The 25,814-nt window shown below is 40.7% G+C and overlaps 1 protein-coding gene across 3 annotated transcripts in view; it reads right to left on the minus strand.

The window, feature by feature from the left end:
- Positions 1 to 406: 406 nt before the first annotated feature.
- Positions 407 to 25,814, minus strand: part of flt1 (fms related receptor tyrosine kinase 1) — a 32,673-nt gene continuing 7,265 nt past the window's right edge. The window contains exons 5-30 of one of the 3 annotated variants that reach the window (XM_041065797.1): positions 23,309 to 23,474; positions 23,041 to 23,177; positions 22,221 to 22,392; positions 21,866 to 21,983; positions 21,302 to 21,471; positions 21,029 to 21,176; positions 14,843 to 14,966; positions 14,121 to 14,229; positions 11,843 to 12,151; positions 9,589 to 9,735; positions 9,359 to 9,490; positions 8,108 to 8,205; positions 6,348 to 6,483; positions 5,820 to 5,924; positions 5,603 to 5,716; positions 5,342 to 5,430; positions 4,750 to 4,858; positions 4,560 to 4,657; positions 4,354 to 4,476; positions 3,977 to 4,088; positions 3,645 to 3,744; positions 3,255 to 3,360; positions 3,030 to 3,127; positions 2,742 to 2,811; positions 2,454 to 2,545; positions 407 to 1,511 (exon numbers count right to left, since the gene is read on the minus strand). In XM_041065797.1, coding sequence (XP_040921731.1) covers positions 1,346 to 1,511; positions 2,454 to 2,545; positions 2,742 to 2,811; positions 3,030 to 3,127; positions 3,255 to 3,360; positions 3,645 to 3,744; positions 3,977 to 4,088; positions 4,354 to 4,476; positions 4,560 to 4,657; positions 4,750 to 4,858; positions 5,342 to 5,430; positions 5,603 to 5,716; positions 5,820 to 5,924; positions 6,348 to 6,483; positions 8,108 to 8,205; positions 9,359 to 9,490; positions 9,589 to 9,735; positions 11,843 to 12,151; positions 14,121 to 14,229; positions 14,843 to 14,966; positions 21,029 to 21,176; positions 21,302 to 21,471; positions 21,866 to 21,983; positions 22,221 to 22,392; positions 23,041 to 23,177; positions 23,309 to 23,474 — 3,348 coding nt within the window. In that variant the 3' untranslated portion in view covers positions 407 to 1,345. Of the gene's footprint in view, positions 1,512 to 2,453; positions 2,546 to 2,741; positions 2,812 to 3,029; positions 3,128 to 3,254; positions 3,361 to 3,644; positions 3,745 to 3,976; positions 4,089 to 4,353; positions 4,477 to 4,559; positions 4,658 to 4,749; positions 4,859 to 5,341; positions 5,431 to 5,602; positions 5,717 to 5,819; positions 5,925 to 6,347; positions 6,484 to 8,107; positions 8,215 to 9,358; positions 9,491 to 9,588; positions 9,736 to 11,842; positions 12,152 to 14,120; positions 14,230 to 14,842; positions 14,967 to 17,008; positions 18,652 to 21,028; positions 21,177 to 21,301; positions 21,472 to 21,865; positions 21,984 to 22,220; positions 22,393 to 23,040; positions 23,178 to 23,308; positions 23,475 to 25,814 lie in introns of those variants that run through there. The other 2 variants (XM_041065796.1, XM_041065798.1) reach the window with 2 other exon arrangements.

Raw genomic sequence — 25,814 nt, forward strand, 5'->3', positions numbered from 1 at the left:
AATAGTTTTGTAAGGCCTAAAATGTCCTAAAAAACGTCACATACTTGTGTGCCTATGGTGCCTATGGTAAGGCTACAAAATAGGCCAAACAATGTCATAAGAAACATCACAGTATTGTAAGACTTCAAAATATGAAAAAATAAACACGTCATAGTTATAAAACTGTGAAACAAAACGTCATAGTATAGTAGGGTCTCAAATTGCAACAACTTTGAAAAAGCCTCAACAGATCTAAACTAAATATTTTATCCTTCATGAAAGGAGATTTTCTTTTTTACAGGGCTGTTGTATTAGACTATTTTGGTTTTAGGTGTAGAAAATAAGTTGGCAGCTGAGTTCCATTTACATTACATATTAAAGTTAGATACTATTAGAAAAATCTAACCAGATCAGCCAAAACCCGGAGACAACCAGATTTTTCTGTATTTTATTTTTGCAAGAAGGAGCATACATCAACCATAAATCAAAAGGGTTTCTTTGTAATACTTAAAGGAGAGAAGTTTCTATGCCTTCTTTATACACACTAGGCCCACCTCCCCTTTGAGCTGATTGTCACAAAGTCTAAACATGCAAATATGCATCTGGTTTTTTCGAGCATCTGCCTCTGTGTTGTAGCTCAGGCTGCACAGAATGGGAGTCAAAACATATAACAAAGGCGTAGGCTAATATATGACATAGTATATCCATCCCGTTATTTTTCCATCAGATACAGTCTTAAACAACAAGTAAAGGTTAACAAGTGACTCATCCATGACATGACTACATCATTAAAATAAATATAGATAGATACATTCTGTCTAACACATACTATATCTCAGTGGGTATTAACTTTCGTCCAGCATACAGTAGCTGTGTAAGAGGAACAGTTATTTCATACAGCAGTGTTCCTTTTTCCACAAAGCTCAGAGCAGGAGGTACCAGTATAATAAGCTGTAATAGCTGTAGCTTGGTTAATACATTCTTCATAATTGCATGGGGTATCTACTGTTAGGTAATACTTAGCTGCTCTTGAAAAGGGTTGAGTGGAAATGCATTAAGATAATACTTGATCATTGTGAGGAAGCTTTGTTGTGTAACAGCATGCGATTTAGAGAAACTGAGAAGAAGCAAATAAATGTTTTGTTTTTAAACTTTTTTTTTGTAGTTTTAGTGAAGGTGGAAAAGGGAGAACTTAAGTGACGGAAGATGGAGGACAGGGGATTACCTTCAGATATTATAAATGAGGTAGCGGATGAAAATGGCGAGTGTTCAAAAAAAAAGCAGAATAAGTTCTGAGTAAAAATGATGAGCAGGAAAATTTATTTACCTTGTGTTAAGACATTAAATAATTAGGCAAGAGCAGATGCTAAAGAGAGGGGTAGAGGAAGGCAGAGTTGTAGTCCGGAGGAGGGGAGCCGTCCTCGTCAGACTCCCAGTCACATGGCAAGACAGATGGCTCATAGTCATGGAGAACTGTGGTGTCATTGTGTCGGAAGGGCACCTGGTTGTCCCGACACTTGAAGTTGAAGAACCTAAACATAAAAACATACAGATTAAGAACATTGCAGGACATTTATTAACATACAAATAGTCTTGTTTTTTTATGCACTGAAAACATACTGCACTCATGCATTGACTGAAGGGACTTTAAATTCATTTTTTTAAAGTCCCTGTTATGCATTTAAAATATCCATCAACTTCTAACAAAATGTCTGTATGTGGAATGTTTTCTATAACAATGGGGGCTTCACTAAAAAAAAAAAAAATTAGATTTTGCCTCACAGAATCAAACATGGCTGCACTGTTTCACAATGCACAATGATCCATTTCTTACACGTTTAATGTTCCATTCTGCTACAGATAAATATTGGATTAATATTCTTTGCAGACTGTAATGTAAATAATTACCAGTCATGACAGCTTTTTGCCTCTGTGCTCTGTTTCCTATTATAACTGTAATCTGCTGAGCATACATTATCCAATAACTGTTCACTAACTGTAATGTAAATGCTGACCCACAAATATTGTCCATTGTCTGTATTATGCTGCATGTCCTTCTCCCCCTCTCCTCCCTTCCTAGCTGTCCTATCTTCCTCCTTTTCCTCCTTTCACCCAGCCCGGCCATCGGCAGGAGGGTCCCCCATCTGAGCCAGGTTCTGCTCAAGGTTTCTTCCTGTTAAAGGGGAGTTTTTCCTTGCCACTGTCGCCTTAAGTGCTTGCTCTGGGGTCAGGCTCTGGGTCTCTGTAAAGCGCTTTGAGACAATTTTGATTGTGGAAGGCGCTATATAAATAAAATTGAATTGAATTGAATTGAACTGTTTTCTTAGTCTCTTAGTTTGGGACATTTCACAAGAACTGTTCTCTTTGTATTCAACTGAAATAATTTTAATATGAGCAAGATCACTGTGGGCTCTGCTGCACACAGTGAGGCAGGAGGCTGGTAGGAGGCAAGTCAAGAATTAAGAGGTCAGTACCTGCTGAGTTTCCTGGTCTTAGAGTCGTTGTTCCACATCATATGCCTCAGTTCCTCAGATGGTAGGACCATACCACTGTCGCTCTGCTCATCCTGAAGAATAGAGGACACAAAAACATCAGAGAATTCCTGGGTTTTTCAGAAAATTCATATTATTTTGTGACTGTTTTTTAATTAAAAATCTTTTAGCATCTTCTTTCCTGATATTACACAATTCAAACAAAGTGAAGATGCATTTTTGTCTTCTCTGTGGGTGTGAGCGCAAGCAGAAGTGAAGGTGTTTTCTTACATCAGCGTTGTCGGGTTCCTCGCAGGGCAGTTCCTCAAATGTCTGAAGTGTGGCCATACCCCTCATGTAACTGATTGGATTCAGATACAAAACATGTTAGAAATTTCTCTACTTTCTCAATCTGTTTCCTGTTCCTGTTTCCTGTTCGCCTTTCCCTTCATTTTCACATTTGCACCTGTGCTCATTTATATCTCACCACAGCACTTCTCTACCAAACTCAACTACTCACACATTCAAACATATCAGACCTGCTGTGTAATGAATGCTTTTGTTTTCTCATGTCCTCACCTCAGGTTTGTGACTGCAACCGGGTTTTCTTTCAAGGTCTCGCTGCAATTTGTGTCTCCAGTCATGAAAGAGCCCAGAGGAATATAATCTTTCCCATCCTGTTGAAATGATGGAACAAAGATTTGTAGGACAGATATTTGTTTTATGATATTTGTCTTTTGGTGTAGCTTATCCATATGTTGATGAATATTTTTTGGACAACAAATAAATCATAAGCAGCCTGACCTGCTGAACCCTTGCTTGCAGCAGGTCTCCCAGTGTCTCCACCAGGTTAGAGAAGGTGGGTCGGTCTGAGGGACTGGCCTCCCAGCATGCCAGCATCGTGCTGTAACTGTACACATACAAACACACAAGCATATTTTTTTAAAATTTTCAGTCAAAACATTAACAGTACCATTGTCTGGGTCACAACTGCAAGGCCAATGCTTGATGACACAAATGTTTAAACTTGAGTCCTCCCACGGTGCTCTACATTATTTTTTAAATCAATAATCTATATATTCACTATCTGGGCTGCAAAGCTTGAAGTTAAATGTTGGGTTCCCTCATTGCTACACTGCTTTCTCCCTAGCTGATTTCAGTGGGTTATGGGGTTTTAAAAATATTTCAACGCACATCTCAGGCGTGCTGTACTCTGGCGCTCGCATCCTAGTTCCCCCCTTCAGTCTGTGACAGAACTCCTCATCTATGTGAAGACCAGGGTATGGGGAAGCTCCTGTTGGATAAACAAACATGTCAGTACATTAGTGTCCAACCCCACATGAAGACTAAAAAACAACCAAAGAGTTGAATAAAAATTGTTCTGCCTCAAAAACTGTAAACTATAAGCTTCACAAACAGAATATTTTTTGAAGTGTTTTTGCATAGGTGGTAGCGTGAGTTGTTTCAGATTTTATTTTTGGTCCAACCCCTGCATATGTTGAGAACAAATGGGTGGTGTCTCTTACCCAGAGAAAAGATCTCCCACAGCAGAATGCCGTAGGACCATACGTCACTCTGGGTGGTGAACACCTTGTCAAAGATGGACTCGGGAGACATCCACTTCAGAGGGAGGCGGGCCTGTCAGCCAATCAGAGCACAGGAGCAGGGTTACAAAACCAGCATTCTTATGAGGAAACATAAATTCTGGTTGCTTGAAAATTCATTAGGCCATCGGTATGTTGATGGTCACTGATTATTAGGTCCCAAACATAGACACGACAGTAACCGTGACAAGAAGCACTGAAATGTGTCAAAACTGACACAAGTCAGTTCTGTGGGTAACAGAATTAGTGGTTAAATGCTGGAACATGGTGCAGGAGCCAGACTGCTCTCGTGTACTCACATCTCCCTTGCGGACATAGTCCGGGTCTTTGTAGATGTCTCTGGCCAGGCCAAAGTCACAGATCTTCACCACTTTATTGTCAGACAGCAGAATGTTCCTGGCTGCCAGATCTCTGTGAATACACTGTTGTAGATGCAAAGAGAACACTGTTAACAAAATATATGAAACAGATACATGCGCACACACTCTGCAGAGAAGTGTCAAACCTTGCGAGAGGCAAGATACTCCATTCCACGTGCCACCTGGAAACTGAAGGAGATGAGCTCCTCCAGGAATAGAGGAGAGTTGGATGAAGATTCAGGATCTAGAGGATGAAAGAGAGCAGACACAGGGATCTAAAGAAGAGGTTTTTGAATTTGCATGAAAAGGAAAATGTTCACTAGTCTCCTGTCTCACCAAGGTCAGTCTCTTCCTTGTCTTCATGATCAAACTCTGTTCTATTGTTGCTCTGGCTGTCAGATTCATTGCTGACACAACTTGGCTTTCCATCCTTTCCCCCAGCCAACTTAGAAGGGGAGAGATCAATTAATTATTATCACATACTGAACGAAAGAGAGTAAAAACTAGAACAGTAAAAAGGTCAGAATGGACTCAATGTGTCTTCTGTGACATGTTAAGTAGTAGTTTTGGTCAATTTATGAGTAGTACAAGAGAAAAGTTCATTTAGGTCATTTCTTTAAGGCCACAATTTTTAGCAACGTCTAAACCTGTGAAGAAAATAAGGAAGTAAACATCCTGCTAAAGAACTGATAGCATCTTCACACCTCAAACAGATTGCAGACGTGACTATTTGAGAGTATGATTTTGTAAATGTGTGCGGCACAAAGAGATGATTGCTTTTCTCTCAAGTGCAAGAAGAAACTGAACTGTGGGCACATGATCATGTGTGAACTGTGTTTGCAAATGCAATCCTGTTTTGTGAGGCTTAACTATCATGACACCATCTCTAACTGTGTTTGTGGACAACAGCTGAAGCCGCTGAGCTCACCCGGTTGTGCACGAAAACCTCTCTCTTGCTCTTCAGGAAGGTAGAGAGATTTCCATAGCGACAGTACTCAACAATGACCATCAGTGGTCCTGCACACATAGAAAACAACAACAGGTATTAGAATTACAACACATGTGAGAGCATAAACATACACAAACACTGACACTACTGCTCATCGTATACCTGGTTATGCACAGAAATTAACTTGTTTGTATATTAATAGGCATATTTAGAGCACACATGCATGGAAAATGCACACACCTCCTGGCTTGGTGCAGGCTCCCAGTAGGTTGACTACATTCAGATGGTGTCCAATGTAGTTGAGGATCTTTAACTCAGTCATCAGAGCTTTGTGCTCGCTGGCTGTGGCTCCCTCTGGTGGACAACAGGCAGAAAAGAAAAAACGTGTGGCATAAATGTTCTTGCTCAGAATAGTTATTTAATTTTATATTAGAGAACCAGGGGCTTGATCTCGTACCTTTGAGCATCTTAACAGCCACAGTCCTGCAGCTGGTGGCACTGTCTATACCAAACGCAGATGCCTGCATCACCTTACCAAAGGCTCCACGGCCCAGAGGTTTCCCTGTAAGACAGAGAAGGAAGGTGATACTGATAAGGAAAAGGGAGGTGTGTGTTTGCGTCTAATTGAGCAATGCTATTAATTACTATTATCATTCATCCTGGATGTGAGATGCTGATAAGAGAAGACTTTAGACCCCATCAAGAGTCCATCTAACTGAATCCCACCCTGAAGATAGTGAGTGCTGATTAGTTCCAGTAAACACAGTTTACGCACACACACACCCCCTGCTGGAGTTGATTAGCTCACCACAGACAACACAGACACAAAGTCTGATTAATGGAATGAGAGTCACTCCCAATAATAATCTGATAAGACCTATGAGAAAGTCCTTGTATCTGTTTAGTGATCTTAAATACCTCCCCCCTCTCCCTTCGTTAGAATTACATTCCCAAAATCCTACCAGTTTCAAGAAAAGAAATGTACCTAATTTGAGGCGCTCCCGAGGGAACTCCCACTGGTTGGGGTCATACTGCAGCCTCTCACACTGCTCCTCTATGGGCCCTTCTCCTGTGTCCAGAATGATTGACAGGTACTCTGGCTTGGTGTTTGAGGTGCTGGGCTTCAGAGAAGGAAGAGAATGTTTTGTAGAATAAATAAATAGATCAACAAAATAAAGAAACATGAAAACAAATTTTATGGCAAGCAAAGTGGTTATGCATTGGTTTGAAATTGCATCCTTGTTGGTGCATTCAGGTGGTTGTAAGAAATTCAAACTACTAAAAGCATGGTCCCCAAAAAGATATTATACTTAAGTGTCACAGTGGATTATTAATATTTATCAGACTTATTATGTTAATATTAATATGTGTTTCAGGGCCACTTGTTGTGTGTCTCTGTCAGGAGTTCTGCCACTAATTGAGATTTTTTATCCAGTTTTAAGTAACTTTTTATGACAGATTTCAAACTCTGTTTTTTTTTACCAATCAGCTTTAACTAGGTCAAAATATTTTAGTCATGTGCTGCTCGGATTTTCAGTTATAAACTTGTTGGTCGCAAGACATTTCTTTTTAATGACCTGATTTTAGATAACAATATTGTTTTAAACTGAGACATGGCTTAACACGGATGGACCAGCAACATTTATAATTATGATTTTAGGCCATTTTAAATTGGGTGTGGACAATCAATCAGACTCTTTATTTTAAGTGAGACTCTCATTTTTAAATTTGCTTAACCACATGAATTTTATTCAACATGTTACGCATCCTGCTCATAACAAAGACCATCTTTTAGATCTTATCATAACCCACAGTCTGTCTGCTAATATTTCTTCAGCTGTGTTAATGGTTTTATATAACAGGATGTTCCAGAATTAACTGTCAGGAAACTTTACCTTCCCAATGAAGTGGATGCAAAATTTATTGATCTTTTTAGTGACACTCCTGCAGACATTGTGCCATCCTCCTGTGATTTTATTGTAGATAGTTTTAACAGTAAACTGAGGAAGATTATTGCCAACCCAACAACCCCCTGAAGAAATGAGGAAATTAAAGAATTAAAGAGAAACAGTAGAATAGCAGAAAGGAGACGGAGAAAGAATAAACTAACAGTCAACTATCAGTTTTTCCATGAACAGTTGACTATTTACAACAAAGCCATTAAACATGTAAGACAATTTTACTTCTCAAAATTGATAACTGACAACCAGAACAATCCCAAAGTCCTCTTCTCAGCTATTGATCATCTAATTAGTCCTGTTTTTATGAAGTCTAGCAGTATGTCTACCGACTCCAAATGTGAAGATTTTACAGTCCACTTCAGGGGAAAAATAGACTCTATCAGATTAAATTTATCTCAGTGTCAGCATATGAATTTGATCACCCCAGAACTTTTGTCTTTATGTGAGTAAACACTAGAGAAATTTGTCCTTTAATGAAGATTTACTTAACACTGTAAATGATTCTGTTCTGAAGAGAAACAATTTAGAGGCCATGTAGTAGTGTGTACTAATGTAAATTGTGCAAATTGTACCAAGAATTAGTGTAGAAACACACTGTGCAACCTTGGCAACAATAAATATTTACCCAACAAAAACTTGGTAACGTAATGGTGAGTCAAAAGGAAGGAGACAAAATGTTGGCACTGAATGGTCATCGTGTCCATACCATCAGTGATCTAACTGGGGAGGTACCACAGATTTATTTCATCACGCCAGAAAGCAACTTTTTCTTGTGTCCCCTCACCTGTTTCAGTTTCCGTATGAAGAGTGTGAGCAAAAGCCAGAAGAGAGTGGCCACCACACAGGTACAGGTGAGAGTTGGAATTTCCAAAAATGAGGTTTCTGAGGCACCTGCAGAAAAAAACAGACACACACACAAACAAGCACATGCTCTGATGCTTAATCAGCTTAAATATCTCACTGGATTACATTTAGCACACAAATTAGCCTGGAATAAGATACACAGGTCTTAGAATGTTGCTCCTTTCATATCACATAACTAATTAAGATTTATAGTGTAAAATTTGCAGTTTTTAAATTTCATATTTATGTTCATTTACTTAGTTTTGACTTTTGATTAATTGATTCAACTGTTTTTTTCCCTTTTTCCAATAAAGTTTATTCATTTCTGTATTCGAATCATATTTGAGCTTCAAATACAGTTTTGAAATCAAATGAAATTACACTGAGAGATAATCAGAAATACTTCATGAAAACTATAGTATGTAATTTTACTCAGGTGCTTGGTGTTTTAAGTTTCCTCCGTGTATCCAAATGGGGGCACTGCGTTTTCACTATCGCACCATGATCCATAAACACAACCATCCATCCTCCTCATCAAAACTCAGGGTTATTTTTTCTTTTTTTTAAAATAAGAGATGGAGAAATGCTCTGCTCAGTGCAGCGCGGAGCCTCTCTGAGATGCAGGCTGGGCCCTTCCGGAGGAAATAAAAACGGGAGACAGTTTCCTTCCTGACTGATCAGTACACAACAACACACACACACACACACATGCATAGCCACTCCTCTCGGTAGAACTGGACCGGGAAGCACGTCCACCACTTCTGCCAGGGAGCGGTGCTCAAACTGATGGGTGGTAGAACCGCACACAGTCTGCCTCCTCTAACACCACCGGACATATGAGTGTGTGGGTGTGTGAATGAGGAAAATTGAACAAAAGGATGAGGGTGTCCCACATTCAGATTACGTTCAGACACACTTTGATCAGTGTTTATGTAGAGACTGATAAACAAACATTAATCATCTTCCATTAATAGAACAGACACCCCACACTTCAATGCATAAATACAACATCTATAAAAACAGTGTGATATACTTTACTAAGTCTGCACATCCAGACTATACATCTATTTACAGAACTGAGAACAATGGACATTCAGAAATACCCATATATGGAGATGCCCCATCTATGTGTCTGAGGTGAACACAACCAACCAAGATGCTTGAAAAACACAACGGGCTGATGGATACTTACTGTTGACCCATACGTAGGCAGAGCTCTCTGCAGATCCCCTCTCATTGGTGGCCTGGCATGTATACAGACCCTGGTCCTCCACTGTGATTCGGTCAATATGGAGGGTCCCATCTTCTGGTGAAATGACAATACCTAGAAGATGGTTGCAAAAAAAAAAAAAAAAAACCTTTAAACACAAGATTACAGCTACAGTTTAAATGTTCATGGTCTATTATTTATTGATTTTATACCTGATCCCTGTGACAGAACATGTTCGTCTTTGTACCATGTGATGGTAGGTGGTGGGACGCCTTGAGATGGACAGCTGAGGGTCACTGAGCTGCTAACATTGACAGTACAATCTGTCAAATTATTACGCAGCACTGGATGCTCCAGAACTGAAGGGAGACACACAAACACGCTATGAATAATGTGTGTGCTGAAGTATATATATATAGTATATATTTTGGCCAATTACCAGAGAATGAATGTAACTTAGTATATTAATTCAAGCAGTGTCAATAAGTAGAGCTTTATGAACATTTACATTTTATGCCATGTTTCAAAAATACAGCACATTTTAATCATAGTACATTTTATTAAGTGTGAGAGCAGAACCACAGCAATAAACTTGCCTGCTGGAAAACCAAAGAGATGAGATGATAAATCTATGTAGGTTTGTCACTGTCACTTCTACCAACTCTTTTCATATTACAAAGAACATTTGATCCCTTTTAATATAAAACTTGGCCTTATAACCTCCAATGATGTTTCACATCTCAAGTACAACTTTGAATAGAGAACTTTACCATTAACAGTGGATATTTTACACTGTGGTTTTTCCACTTCCACTTAAATAAAAGATTATTCTCAGTGCACTTGTAGTTATAAATAGATTTCTGATGAAGTGGAATCAGTTTTCTGGACCGGTGCCACTTTTGCACAATATTGCTGTGCTGATTGTTGCACATTTCAACCTCTCAGTCAGCTGAGATTTGGGCCCTGAAAAACTCACACAATACAAACCTATTTCTAAAAAGCGGCAACAATGTTGTATGTCATCATGCGGACAGTTACTGGCCCATGAGTGCACACAATGAATAGTAGTTTTTTAGTTTCCCTCTCATGCACTATAATTACACTACAACTTTCAGATGCTATAATTAGATCAGATGACCCCTTGTTCCCTGAAGCTCTCTGTTTTAATTTCTTCCTCCATTCTCCCTCTTTTTCTCTCTTTCTAGCTCCCACCTGGTCTCTCTGGTCACCCTGTCTCTCTAGTAATTCCTTTGTGGGAGTCCCAAGGGAGGAAGTTGTCTTGTTGAGCCCTGATTGTATAGAGAACAGCAGTAAAAGACATGAAGAAAAGTCACTTAACCAAGGCAACTGATTGTTGTTTCCCCTATCTTCCTCCTGGACAACAATTGATGATTGTCCACGGGGGCTGGGGCCTGACAGTGTCTGATTGGCTGATTGTTCCTCCGGCCCTGTGTAGGGGCCTGTAAATGTGGCATTGTGGGAAGTGCCATTGTGTGCTCTTCCTCCAGACAAGAGCTCATTCCCACGTGAAAGAGGTGCTGAGCTGGAGTGCAAGAGCAAAGGCAGGGTGGGGCCCCAGGAAGCTAAGGGGACCCAATTCCCAAGCAGTGAGACCTCTGTGAGAGAGTGTGGGTGTTTGCTTGTTTGTTTGTATGTATGTGCGACATATGTGCACAGAAAACATAAAGAGGCTGCAAGTTTACACGGAGGATATGGTAAAGTTAACTTATATGGCGAGTTTAACTTAATTTATTTAGTAATAAATAATAACAATCATTTAGGATTATAGAAAACAGGAAGTAAACTGTGTGAATGTGCATGTGCACAGCTACACATTCAAGGCCCCTGACCACAAATCACTTGGAGCCCCCAGACAATAAATATCTTTGAGGGCTCCTGTTCAGCGCTGGGTCCCCTGAATCATTCAGACCCTGAAAAGAAATTTAAGCTGCACTGAATTAATTTCAGTGAAATATTTATTGTATTTATTATATATATATATATATATATATATATATATATATATATATATATATATATATATATATATATATATATATATATATTTTTTTTTTTTTTTTTTTTTTTTTTTTTTTTTTGTTAGTTTTTTTTTGTTTTCACCAAGATGGAAAATCCAAAACTTATTAAATTTGCTAAAATTAAATTAGTAAAATTCAGAGGCCAAACTTTGAGAGGAAGAATTCAAACTTGAACACCTGGGATACTTCAGGGAACCATAAATGAAATAAGAGGAAAACACGTCATTGGCGTATTCAGTAGTGGTTTGTTACTTCACTTGCTTGTAAAACATTACCTGATCTATTACTTTTTACAAAAGATAATAAATAAGTGAAACTATTCATTTCTTTTAAAGCATGTTCAGCCAACAATGTTCAATATTGATTATAAGATCATAGATAGTGAGGATGGAGATAAGGAGGAGATCATAAAGTTGAGATTACTCACTTGTGACCGCCACCTGTGTGTCCAGATGCGTTTCCTGTCTGGTGACGAGGTGGCGGGCAGAGCACCTGTAGGCTCCAGAGTCTCTGGCTGTCAGGTTGCTTAGCAACAGGACCAGAGAGTTGGAAAAGTCCCCTGATGTGAGCTGCTGACTACTTAGGGCACGACTGTGCGGCTGGACATCCTCTGTGTCGTTCACCCGCTGCCATGACAGCGCTGTGTACAGGTATTTATTGGCTACACAGGTGAGATGTAGGTCCCCGCCCTCTCTTGGTTCCTCCTGCTGGTTTACACCAAAGCCTCCTGGGACATCTGAGGGGAAACAAAAGAGATGAACCCATAGAAAAAAAGAAAGAAGGGAGCGTGACCATGAACAAAATATAAACCCTCAGTGATCTTCTGTCTGATGAATGAGCCTTCTCAGTTTCTCGACATGTGAGTCAGGATCCTGCCTGGTGCCTGAAACATACACTTTAAGACCTGAATCCACCAAACCTCCATTTTTGTAACCTTTGATGACAATGTTGAATGGCTATTGTGGGTAAAAGCAGCTAGTGGAATACAGTGAAAAGGCTTTTTATTTACTTTAGCCATTCGAAACTTCCCGTGGAAACGGCTCGAGAGTTTCCTGATGGCAGATAGTGTTTATCTTTCCCGAACACCCCAAGGCCTCCCGAAATAAAGTGGACCTGCCAGTCCAAGGAAGTGCGCTGCACGGGGAAGTGGAACGATAAGAGCCCCAGCTTCCTGTTTCGCTCTTGCTCACACACTAACAACTCAGCACAACCTTGTGTGTAGACACATACACACTCATGCACACGTTTAAAAATGCATACACAGAAAAAAAACATCAACCTGTTTGCTTGGTTACAAATCTAGGCCCACATCAAACACACACAACTGCAAGATACACAATTTACACACTGCACGTACACTACTTTGTTCTGCTAAGTATTTTAACCTACATTAATATGTGTGTTACCCCTCCAGCTTCCTCATGCATAAAGAGACTTTTACTGTTTGTCTTTCATGCAACAATTGATTGTTTTCAAATATATTATATGTTCAGAAATTTGTCTAACACAGTATTTAAAATATTAGTTTAGTTGTTATACCTGGTGCTCTGTACACTATTACACATGTTTCTTCAAAAGATTATCAGATTTGTAACCAAAAACCACTGAAGACTGTGACCATTCATTTAAAATATCAAAACAAGCTTTTCAGAAAGTGATTTTTAGATCTAAAAAGTTGCATTTCTTCATTATCAATGGAAGCAGCTGCTGCCATGTCAGTCCACACCCTGGTCCGGTCTAGACTCCAGTTTGAGCTCTGAGATCTGGTACTCTGGAGCATCAGCACACTGACCTTGCTGCAGTGTTTCCTAATTGTCTCTGACACAGCGCCTCCTGTCTCCCTAACAGTGAAATGACCTTAACACAGAAGTAAGGACTTCATTTATTCTTCTGCAATCTCAAAAAACACCATTTCCTTCATTTTTCCTCCAGCTTTACACATATCATATCATATCATTCTAAGAAATTCTACGCACAACACAAGTCACAATTTCTGTGTGTGTGTGTGCGTGCGTGTGTGTGTTCGTGGGTGTGAAAGCAAATCACAAGATGAATGAGGCATTCATGACACAATGAAATAATAATTTGTGTGTTTAGTAAACCAGACAGGTCATCGTATTAGTGTTGCTGAGCCACCTCAGATAATCAGACATTTAAATATTTGGGCCAGTTCAAGCATTCAAGGAAAAAATTCTTTCACCGAGTTTCGGGTTCAAAATAATTTCATGGAATCAAACATTAAAACAGATAATCCTGACCAATCAGAAAAATTGTGATTGCTTCACTTTGGACTCATTATTCTTAATAAATACCTCACATATTGTTTTAAAAAAAAAAGATAATACTAATTCAAAAATAATATTTGACACATACTGTACTTGATCCTGTGACCTGACAATGACAAAGCACTGAGTGGGTCAGCTGATGTAGGCCTTGTTTCATGTTTAGAATGGGAGTGTAAAATGAGAAAAGCCAGCGGATGACAGAAAGAAGACAGAAACTAGATATATTTAGAAAGAGGATACGGAGGAGTGTTAGGGAGGAGGGGAACGGTGGCAATGGAACATAAAACAGATTTGATTTTACTGTAATCTGTTATTTAGGCTTAAAAAAATCCCCAGATGTCGAAAAGAGATAGATAGAAAAAAACAACAACGCCCATGAGTTATGCATCTGAGGAGATGACTAAATTTGTGTGGGATCACCTGTGATGTAGAAGTGGATGTCTAGCTGGTCTGTGCCTGCAGAGTTGGAGGCAACGCAGCGATACACTCCAGACACAAAGGCCTCTGCCACAGTCAGGACCCCCACTGTCTATGGAGAGCACAAACATCCGCATGAACAAACCAGCACTTAGCACACTATGAAACACACACACAGACACACACACATTCAACACAACACATTCATCAGGCTCATTACCTCTGCCACTGATGGCAGGAATCATATTTTCCATTGACCCACTCAGCAGACAATAGGGGTCTCTGAGCCACACCTCCTGCCCACTTCCAACCCGGTGGGCAGCTCAACATGCAAACTGACCATTAGCATTAACGTAGGTGTGTACCTATGAATGTGTGTGCGTGGGAGAGGTCAGCAAAGAAGGAGAGTAAAGGCAGATAGTGAGATTATCCCTGGAATTGCACTGCAATATTTTCTACTGCTCTTTAAACTGTACATTGAACTTTCCCTGATGTGTTTTATTGTGAGGGTTGTAAAATACAACTCTGCTTTTATTCAGGTTCGTACATTTTTTCATTCAGTTTCGGCTGAAACTGAAGGAATCTTCCGTTTTTTTTCCATGACATGCTGGAAAAAGTTAAAGTAACTTTGAGCTTATCCATTTCACAATGCTGTTGTAGTGACCAAAACATCTGTTACTAGCCAACTGCGGCTCCTCTGTCAGTTACAGTGTGTATTTACCTACCTTTTTCTTCCCTTGAAGCACTTCCAGTCTGTGAGTAACACTCAGGATGTGGTTGTGTGTGGACGTGACGGGGACGCTCTCCGTCACAGGGTGCCAAAGTGAGGAGGACGTTGGACACATGCACCTTGAAGAAGGAAGAGGAGAGGGACAGGGACTCAGCTGTGTTGACACAAGTCATTTTACACTGCTTCCAGGTGTGTGTGTGTTTTTCTCAGCTGTGCTCAGCAGGAGGAAGACCGGAACACCAGGAAAACCCCTTGATCTGCTTGCTGCTGGATGTTATCTTCACTGTCCCTCACATCACCATCATCATCATTATCAAACCATTTTTATCAATAGCATCACATCCTCTTTCCCTGTCTCACAGGCTGACAATAGTGGATCTTTAGAGTGCTATGTAATGCTGCAGTATTCGTCTATGGAGGATGCAGAGGTGGTATTGTCATCCTGTGGATCAGCTTCCTTCCATTCTTCACAAGTCAACCCACATTTCCAGGACTAGAGTTCCTGTCCCTGTCAATGACTCTCACAAGTCTAAATCAATAGATTACACACTAGTGGAGCTGTGGGAACTGGGGCTTATTTACCCACATTTTACTATGAAAAACTGGAACTGCACAGGAGCTGGGGAGGGACCTCAAAGCACACAACGAATTCTTGATCACTTTGTTTCCTACTTGAGGAGGAAGTTGCATCAGGGGAGGTGATTATGTGCTGTAGGGTTAGGATTAATCCTAACTAGTCTGGAAATATTCAAGTATAGTTGATCTAATCTGGATTTGAATCATCCTTTTCTGATTCCACGACCATGGAATAAGAAATGCATGTAAAATGTAATGGAGAGGCAGCAAGTTAATCTGAAACAAGGAACAAATAAGTCACTCTTAGAAAGACATTAATCCAATTAATGAGCACAGCAGGTGGTAAATGAGTAATCCTTTTTTTTTTTTTTTTACAACACATAATGTGCAAAACAAAAATCTGTGACCAAAATAAAGTTTCGCAGATTGATTCTTAAGGACAATATTGGAAGACACATGAAACATCTCTGTTTTTAACATAACTTGCTTGGTTTTACTTGGCTTTAAAGCTGGACCTGGCCTAATGTGGTCTGGATTAAAAAAAAAAAAAAAGTTTTATTGTACATTAAGTTTCCCTTAACTGCTGAACCTGAGGCTAACAGGCTAATGGACAAACAGCCTTGTGTTAATTTTCTTTGCATAAAGATTTTTGTTTGATTCAGTGCTTTATTCAAAGCTGAAATTAGAACCACAACCAATGATTAGTTGTATTTTATGAATTAATCAATACCCAAATTAGTCAGTAAAGTGGTGGAAAATACCGTTTGTGATAAGTTTTGTTTTCAAATATCTGGCTTTGTGATCCCGTCATAATGATCCAATATACTAAGATGGGATACTTAAAGCAATAAAACTAAATATTTTTGATTAGTATCTATCTAAGAGTGGAATAATGAAGACGGATCTTACAATGGAAGAATGCAGCTTCATTATTTCAACAATAGTCATTTTCCTTTCCATTGTAAACTATCATGTTCACAGTGTTCATTGATCCGCCGCCTGTTTATGGGCGGGTCCCTGCCCCTCTCTGCTCGCTGTCTCCGTCTGTATCCTTGCCGTCATCCTCTTCTGTCTGTCCTAAGCACCTCCCTGAGGTTGGTTCCTCTCTGCTCCTTGATTGCCCTTCCTCTTGGCATCTAGCTAATGTGCGACCCACCCTGTTCATGACACTTTGAGCCTGACACACATACACGCAGAAGGCACAAACAGATGCGCAGAGAGACACACACACACACATCCATCACATCAGCTAACACTCCCATGCTTCCACAGAAATCTTTCTCAATCAAAGTAACACCCACTCACATACAAATATGATTAGTTACATGGATGTGTGGACATAAATGTGGTTAGACACGGAAAGTGAAACACATAGACACATACAGTCACTCCACAGTCACATTCACACAGTGTGTGCCTGCCAACAGGGTGAGCAGGTGACAGTTTCAAGTTGTGTATTAGTCAGGGTCATCTCCTGCCTTTTCTTCCTGTCCTCCTTTGCTGCCTAAAATACACTTGTATACTGTCCCTGTCCATTCCTGTCTCTACCCCAAAATAACCATAGAGCTGTGTAAACCAACACACATATAAGCAAAGTTTAATGCAAAAACAACTGATATAACACTTCAGTACATCTTAACAGATTCATACAAAGTTGGCAAATATTGTCATTCATCATATGTAAGTTAGTTGTATAAAATTATTAAATATTAGATTCATATATTACTCATAGAACATCTGTATACAAGGAATGAATCACATTGGGAGACACCCGTAGAATGGGACATAAACACACACACACACACATAGACGCACATGCTTACACTTGCTTTACACACACAAACACACACACACACACACACACACACACACACACACACACACACACACACACACACACACACACACACACACACACACACACACGGAAATGGACTTTACTAAAACACTCCTCCTTCTCCTAAAATGGCTTGTAGCATCACACAGACATTTAGATTTTAATTAACCTTCAATACAAAAACAACAGGGCTGTTATACTGACATCATGTGACACACAAACAGAAGACATTTTGACATGGGATGACACTGGACGACACAGGATGACATAATATGACAGAGGGCAGTCATAGTCTCTGGTCTGTGGAGACTTCCTACATGGTAGGCGTCTGCCGACCTTCAGTCTTTTAAAAGAGAACTGTAGGCATCCCATAGTGAAGAGCACAAAGTTTGTCCTCTCTCTTGTTTCGCCCGTTCATGGTGAGCACATTTGACCTTCTACCGGTGGCTAAAAATCGGAACAGAAACTCACAGCTTTTGTGGATGTCAGAATCAGATCAGGGCTTGAGACAGGCACGGTTCATGCACCCATTAATAGTACCACTCTAGGACACAAAAAAAAAAAAAAAAGCAAAGCAGCTCCAGAAATGTGGCTGGTGGGTGGATGGAATTGCACTTCTTCTGGCTCAAAATGTCTGTGAACTGTAACAAGCATAAACAACTACAGGAAGGCTGGGTGTGAAGGGGAGGACTGAAATTGGGAAAATGAAGGAAATAAATAAATAATCAGTAAAGCAGGTGTCCTTATATCCTTAGCGATGTGGCTTATTTTTCTCCTTGTTTCCTGTGTCTTCACTGCTCAGCAGTGTTCCAAGTCACTTTCTTTACTTTCCACTTCAGTTTAACAAGCACAGGATTATCATTTACTATCACTGATTATGTCACTGAGGGTTCTGGCTGCTGTGCAGAAGCACTGATGATTGTGCGGACGGGGTGGGCTCCAGGGTGGGAGGCGATGGGGAGCTGTTCTTCTGTAAAGGTGGAGGATGCTGGGTTGGGGTGGAGGGCAAAGCTGGTGAGGGAAGGGATAGGAGAGGTATGTGTGGGGGGCAGCAGAGTTGGGGGAAGGGGCAGGGTGGGGCTCTCAAGAATAGATCAAGCTCTTGAGGAAGCGGACTGTGCCACGTTTGAAGACGAAGGGACAATCACGCTGCTGGGAAGCGTCTCGCATCGGAGAGGAAGCCAAACAACAAGAGGAAAAGCGCTCTGATTTTCGCACAGGAAGCCCAGTGCGCCTCCTGCCCGGGCCAGATAAGAGCGCTGTGGTTCCCAGGGCCAGACCCAGGAGTGGACCCAGGACCCAGGCGTGAGGCTCCCCATCAGCCTGGCCCAGCCTGGTCCACTGTCCCTGGGCCTCCTCCAGCGCGGCGTCAGGCTCGTGGTGCAGCCGGGCTGCAAAGAACAAGGGCCTAGTGAGGATCCAGCCAAAAACTGGTCTAAAGAAACACACTCAAGACACTGAAGCAGAACCAGAACAGAGCTTTACAAAGGACCGTAAGTCCACCAGCGTAAGACTTGCCTTCAAGTCCCCCTATTTAGCTTTTATAAGCAGTACATTTAAAGAATGGTTTAAAACACACTAAGATGACATAGTAGTTGTACACAGCTATTAGGACATTTATACATCAAGTGTTATAACTGACAATGTCACCTGTGAAGACATATTTTATATTATTACAACTCCATTTTTATTTGTTTATACAGCAGGCTCCATTTATGTGTGCCCACAGAAGAAGATGTAGTTATAGTTATTAACAAATACATTAGTAAACACTTAAATCTGCTTATGGCAGCATTATAGTGTGTCCTAAACCATTCTTTAAATGTTTATAAAATATTTATGAATGCTAAATGTAGGGGCTTAAAGTGTAACAGTTAGTTAAGAGGCCAGGTGTAATCTGTTGAGACATTACTGCTATGTTATATTGTTTTTTACGTTCAATTTGTTTGTGTAATCACTTATTTAATTCATTTCAAATTGACTTAAATTTGAAATTTGACTCACAGCCCAATCAGGCTAAATTTAAGTTGAAGTAATAAGCAGTGTTTCAGCTAACTGATCACAAATTAGGCGGAACTCAAAAAAAATCTTCTTCCAGGTGTAGATGGCCTGTGACAGTTAATTTAAAATGTGAAATATGTCATCTGAATATGCAGCAGATATTCTAGGTAAAGCGTAACGTTTCTGCAGGATGATCCAGTTTCAGTGTAAAAATGCCAGCTGGTCGAGAACATGCCCGTGTACATTGTGTAGATTACATTTGGCAGAGACGGACGGATGAAACCACGGTGGAGGCACCTCGGCATGGCGCCATGTGAGAGTGCCGGGGTTAAGGGTCAAGTACACTGATGATGTCAGTGTGTCTCAGAGGGGGAATAGAGCGTGGGCGGCTGCTGTGGTGCTCTCAGGTAATACTTAACCTTTCTGACTTGGTCATAAGCAACACAATAAGTGTGTGACCTCCAAGAACAACTCAATCAATGTTTCTGCCAAGTGGCTGCTCGAGCACTCGTGTGTGTATGTGTCCGCGTTCGTATGTGTGCGAGCTAACCAAATGACTGTCCCCCTGCATCACTGGGCTGGACCATTTCTCATGAGAACTTTATATATAGTGTGTGTGTCAGATATAAGAAAAAGCATCACAGGATGCAGTGTGCAATCACAATAATAAACAGGCCTCTCACCCTGCGTCCTGGACAGGAAATTCATTAAATCATAGCGTTTGATTTGGAAACCAACAAATCGTGACTGAGAGCACGGAACTGGCCTCTATTGAAGTGTGTTTTTTTCTCTGTCCTTTCAAGTCTGAGATACACTGTGTACTGTGTCTGTGAATGTACCAGGCACACACACACACACACACACACACACACACACAAACACACACACACACAGACTGAACATTTGAATGCACTTAAACAAACATGGAAAGGGACACATGGACAGTAAGAGAACAAACATATGGGCAGAGAGTTGTACAAGCAAGCAAGCAAACATACAAACACAGACATAATGAAACACATACATTTTGTGGGCGCACACACACCAAGAAACACACACACACACACACTTTTCACACATTCCCGCACATGAAAGGCCCCCAAAGGCATCTGTTCTGGTTACAAGAAGGAAACGCTGTCTGAACACATGCTGAAATAGACAAAACATGTCTCGTTTTTCAAAATCACACACACACACACAGACACACACACAACACTCCCACAAATAACTTAAAACAAACAACATTTTATTATACTGTATGTGTTTGTAATATTCTTGTGTTGATATTATTTTTACCCTTTCCAGTTTAAACAAGTATCAGCTAATAATCTCAAAAATTCCTTTTCAAATCAACATATTTAAAACTTTTAGCTGTTTTTGCATCGTGCAGCTTAATTTGTTTCAATGTATTAAGTTGATTAAAAATGTTGTGTCTAATCAATAACCAATAATACAGAGAAGTCAATCTGGCTGTATGTTTACATCATCTATGTTTTGCTTATTGTGAGTTTTGGCCCATTATATGTATTTTGGGAAAGAGAACAGCTATTTTATTGTTTATTTTATAAAAACACAAATGACGACAGACCCTAAAATAGAGGTATTTTATAACGGAAGACTTAAGTTTTTATAAAAGTCAATAGTGTAGCTTACTGTAATTCCAACTGGTAATATCTTTGGTGCAAGCTATCATGAATTTCAAATGGTTTACAGTTACTCTTAGAGTTCACACTATACTGCATCTGTTGTGTCTTCTGGGTTACTTACAGGCCTTTGGGTGGACAGGGATGCCAGAGCCACTGGATGTGTGGAGGAGGGACTCCATGGGACGTGCAGTGCAAGGCATGTCTGCTTCCTCGTGGCACAGAGCCCGGGTCCTGCAATGACACCGCTTTCTCCCCTATCTGAGGACTCACTGTCAAACAAAAAGGCCACACAAACACACACAACCATGGAGATACATGAGCAAAATGTAATCACTGAGGGGGGAGACAGTAAGAGCAAAAGGAGGCTGTTGGGTGATTATTTCTCGTTTCTCACCTTTGACAAAAAGAGTGAGCGTGAGATTCTGGTAGAGTCCGTGTTCCTGGATTCGTACTAGGATGGTGTACTTCCCAGCATCCTCCTCTGCAACATCCCGGATCACCAGGGAACTCCCCTTCATGTGGTATCTGGAGCATTGCTCTGCTGCCACCATGCCGTCTTTAAGCCTGTCCAAAAAAAGACGACTGATTAAAGTTTTGGATTGGAAAGTGCAGAACCCCTGTTTTATGGCCGACCTCTGCGTGGCTGTCAATGTAAACCAAAGTTTTAAGGGAGAAAACAATTTGGAATTGTAATAAAACAGAGTTAATAACTTTGATGTCTAAATATGATGACATATGCTTGGTTGCTTAAAAGATGACTATCAGGGTTTTCCAGTGAAATGGTGCTGAAAGGATGCCAGAGATTAACACAGATTTCCAAGCATGCTTTACTTAGCCAGTATCAAAGGGAGGGGGGGGGGGGGGAGGGAAGTGAAGCACTGAAGAGTAAAGTTGAGTTGATGAGGTGTGAATTCAGAGACATGGTCTTCAGAGCACAGTGATCAATGTGGTCTCTTACCAGATGACTTCAGGTGCAGGGAACGCTTTTAATTTGGGAGAGATTCGGTAGGATTTCTGTCCTGCTTGAGCCCCTATCACAGATCCATTTCTGGGCTTCAGATGGATAAACGGACGGTCTAAGAGTGTGGAAACACATGGCCACATTTGAGTAAAATCAAATGTAATGTAATCAAATGGAAAAATTTGACAACTGTTGTGACATTTTTCGTTCACGCTTGAGAGTGATTCAGAGTCAAACCTCAGAAAACCTCAGAATGAAACTCGCTCTAGCTATGAAAATATAAATGAGTAATCTGTGCACGTCTGTGGTTGAACTACCCAAATTTTAGGGAGTTTGAGTGGAAGACACGCACCATATACGATAACAGTGACTTTCTGTTGCTTGGTGTTTTCACCACTGGTGACTCTGCATGTGTAGAGGCCTCGGTCTGATCGCTGGAGCTTCGGGATTGTCAGGATATTGTAGAATAACATGTGCGTTCTGTGTTTCAGGAGCCTCTTGGAAGTGGAGCCGGCGTTGTTATTCTGAAAGTTAAGGGGGAGAGAATTTACAAATTAAACCTCACTGGTGTGATTTTGAAATTTATTTTGAAAAGCTGTGAGCGGCGAGAGTTGGAAAATTAAATAAAAAAAGAAGAGAAGAAGAAATAATCCATTTATTAAGAACTTATTACAATTTACAACACCAGACATGAATAGCAGACAATGAGAAACCCACAGACCATTAATAGTACTGACTCACTTAATGGTCTCTTGGAGAGTGAGGGGTTCCTTCCTGGTAATCATCTATCAAGCCTGGGTGGGTAAATGTCTCACAAACTGAGAAGTATTTGTGATAGGTCCTCAGGTCCAGCAAGTTTATGTATGGAGTTTCAATAAATAATGTATAAAGTTATGATAAAGTCATTAGTTAAAAGAAATGAACTCCTAATGACATGGGACTTATTAGACAGTGGAAAAGTCCTGGTATTTCACTACAGCTGAGATCGAAGGGATTGATATTGAATGGAGAGTCTCATCCAACAATGGTCAACAAACAGCAACTGTCACTGTGAGATATACTTTTCTCTGAGGGTAACACACTAATACACTCCTGGCCGGTCTGCGTCAAAGGTCATTTGTCATCTAAAACTTTGCGTCTCCGCTCTCCACAGACTTTAATGCAGGTCTGACCTTTCCGGGGTAGTCCCAGGTGATGTTGACTCTGGTGTTCAACTCCCCAGTGGCAGTGCAGTTCAAGACCAGTCTCGTTCCCTTCAGTGCCTGCACAGGCCCACTGCTATTCAGATATACATCCATGATGTTACTCACTGGGGTAAAGAGAGGAAAAAAATAAATAAATCAGAGAGGACTGGGGGTTTTGCATAGAAATCACTGAGACACACACACACACATACATGTTTACATGTGAAGCATGTACTGCTACAGAGCTCGTGCTGACCTGGTCTATGCACAAAGTATTTCTGTGACTTGTGCGTGACGTTGTCAATGACGGTCTGGCAGAAGAAGAGGCCGATGTAATAGAAGGTGGGAGTTCGTATGGTAAATCCCTGTTTGCTGTTCCAGATAATGTTCCTCTGGTCTGGACTCAGGCTGTGGCTGGGGAACTGTGGGAGGAGGGAGGAGAACAACACCCATCAAATATTTCACTGTGCCATAACCACGAGAAAAGCAGCATGGACACACCTTCTGAGCACATCTGAAATCTCACGTACCATACGAGTGGAAAGATTAAGGAACAACAGAGCCACGGTTGCAGAAAACCATCTCAATGACTAATTTTGATACCAAGCATTAAAAAATGCGAGTAGGGAAGGAAGATGGTCACATGTGATGTACCACACTGCTAAAACCAGAAGGAACAGTGGGAGGAGGGAAACTGACATTCATGTCCGGTGCAGCATTTCCACAGAAAACAACAAATGCAATTCAACCGAAAAATGTCTCAAATATTCAGAACTTAGAGTTAAAGTAGCACCAGTAACATCTTCTGTGTGTGTGTATGAGGAAATAAACCTGATTATGGAAATAAACCTGACTTAAGCCCATAATGTGTCTTTTTAAACAAAGATCCTGCATTACAAACTAGAGGTGTGCCGTTTGAAAATAGTGGGGAACTTAGGAGGCGGGAGGCGTGTACCTAAGTGTCCTTTTTAATTCCATTATGGTCCTTGTAGGATTCAGTGTTTTTGGAGTCTGATTCAAATAGAAACTAAAAGTAATTTCTCTGTCTCTACTGTTTTGTTTAAGACTATTCTTTTTCAAATCTGCTTCTTGTGTGTCCTCAAACTCCATGGAAGCATAATCCTAAATAACTGGAGTATCTATATGTGTTGTATACGTACAAAGTCTTTAGGGTTGTTTGGTTCTAGCAATTCCCAAGTCCAAATGCAATTACAAATCCAAGTCAAGACATAAGTATTGATAACAAAATGCAAGTCACATGCAAGTCTTTCAGACTTTCAGTCTGAGTGTTAACCCTGACAATGACATGACATTTAATAATTTTCCTTTCAAATTTAATTGGGCTTTTACATACATGAGACTGAGACCCTGCATAAGGCTCAGCAAAAAAAGCACAAAATGTGTGGGCATGTAAGGTCTGCCTATTGTTGTTCATTTGTAATGTTTGTGTAACTGCTTTCTCGTGCACCTGCAAGTGTTTTGTGCAGGACTGAGACCAACTCAAGCTCCTCTTGGCTTTGTTCCTATTTGGGCTTGCGTCTTTTCTCTCAATGAACAGATGCATTTCAGGTTCAAGGGTTCAAGTAAGACAGTAATAAGTCCTTTTTGGGACCGGTGCAATTTTGTGGTCTCATGAAATTCAAAATGCAGCTGACTGTATTCTCACACTGTTGGTTTTATAATCTGGTTTCTCGGCTACCTTGACATGGACCTTTGTGTAACCACGTAACCTTGTTGTTTTCTTGGAGGCAGCTTCAAGGAAATGTTACTGTGACACAGTGGAAGCCTCCCACCCACTCTCAAGGGAACAGGTACAACCCCCCCCCCCCCCCCTCAACCTCTTCAAAAAAAAAGAGGCTTCCCAGATTCCCAGATTCCACTCTCTGTCCTCCTAAACTCAGTGAAGCCCCCATCTGAGTGCCCTCTAACCCTACAAGGAGGTGAGGCAAAGGTGGAGGTGGAGAAACACCGGGAGGAGCAAACGAGTCATGAGGGTCAGGATATGAGAAACGTGACTCCAGTCCATCTCCTTGCATCCTGTTACTACAGGATATAGACATTTTGACTGGAACCCTAGGTCGACCCCATCATCCCGGACCTCCGGGACCTGCTGGTCACTTTCACAGCTAGAGCGAGAGAACAGAGCCTCCTGGGTATTGTTCCCGTTGAGAAGGGTCATGTTAAAGATCCAAGAAAAGTGCAGAATCCTTCCAGGAAAAAAACACTCTAGGGGCTGTGACAGTGAGTGGATTCCTGGTTCAGACTGGCCAGTGCGGGTTAGAGCAGGGAGTGGGAGACAAGGGAAGGGGAGGAAAGCTATTTTTAGAATAATTACCTTAGTGGTTCCAAGCATTTGTGTGGAGAGGGAAGCAAGACAAAAACACGTGTGTGTATTGATGTCCAATGTCCAACCGTATCTGTTTTAGGATCATATTTAGAGTTTGGAGAACTAGTAGGATATGACACTCAGGATCTTATTTGTCCTAATAATGTTTTTGCACTTCCTGGATGCCAAATCCTGAGAATTTCAAGTTCCTAGACCTCTCCTAAAGTCTTTCTATTCTGTTCCAAAACTTTGGTCCAGACTGAAATATCCCAACAACTACTGGATGAATTGCCAAGAAATTTTGTTCATTCAATCATGTTCCACTTCTGCTGTATGTCTTTTCTTACTCTAACCCTAACCCTAAAAGTCAGAAAATGTCTGCTAAATAAGAACAAAACGTGATTTTAAGCAACACCTACTTTTTATTCCTTGATTA

The sequence above is a fragment of the Toxotes jaculatrix genome, chromosome 20, assembly GCF_017976425.1.
Source record: "Toxotes jaculatrix isolate fToxJac2 chromosome 20, fToxJac2.pri, whole genome shotgun sequence".
Lineage (NCBI taxonomy): Eukaryota > Metazoa > Chordata > Actinopteri > Toxotidae > Toxotes > Toxotes jaculatrix.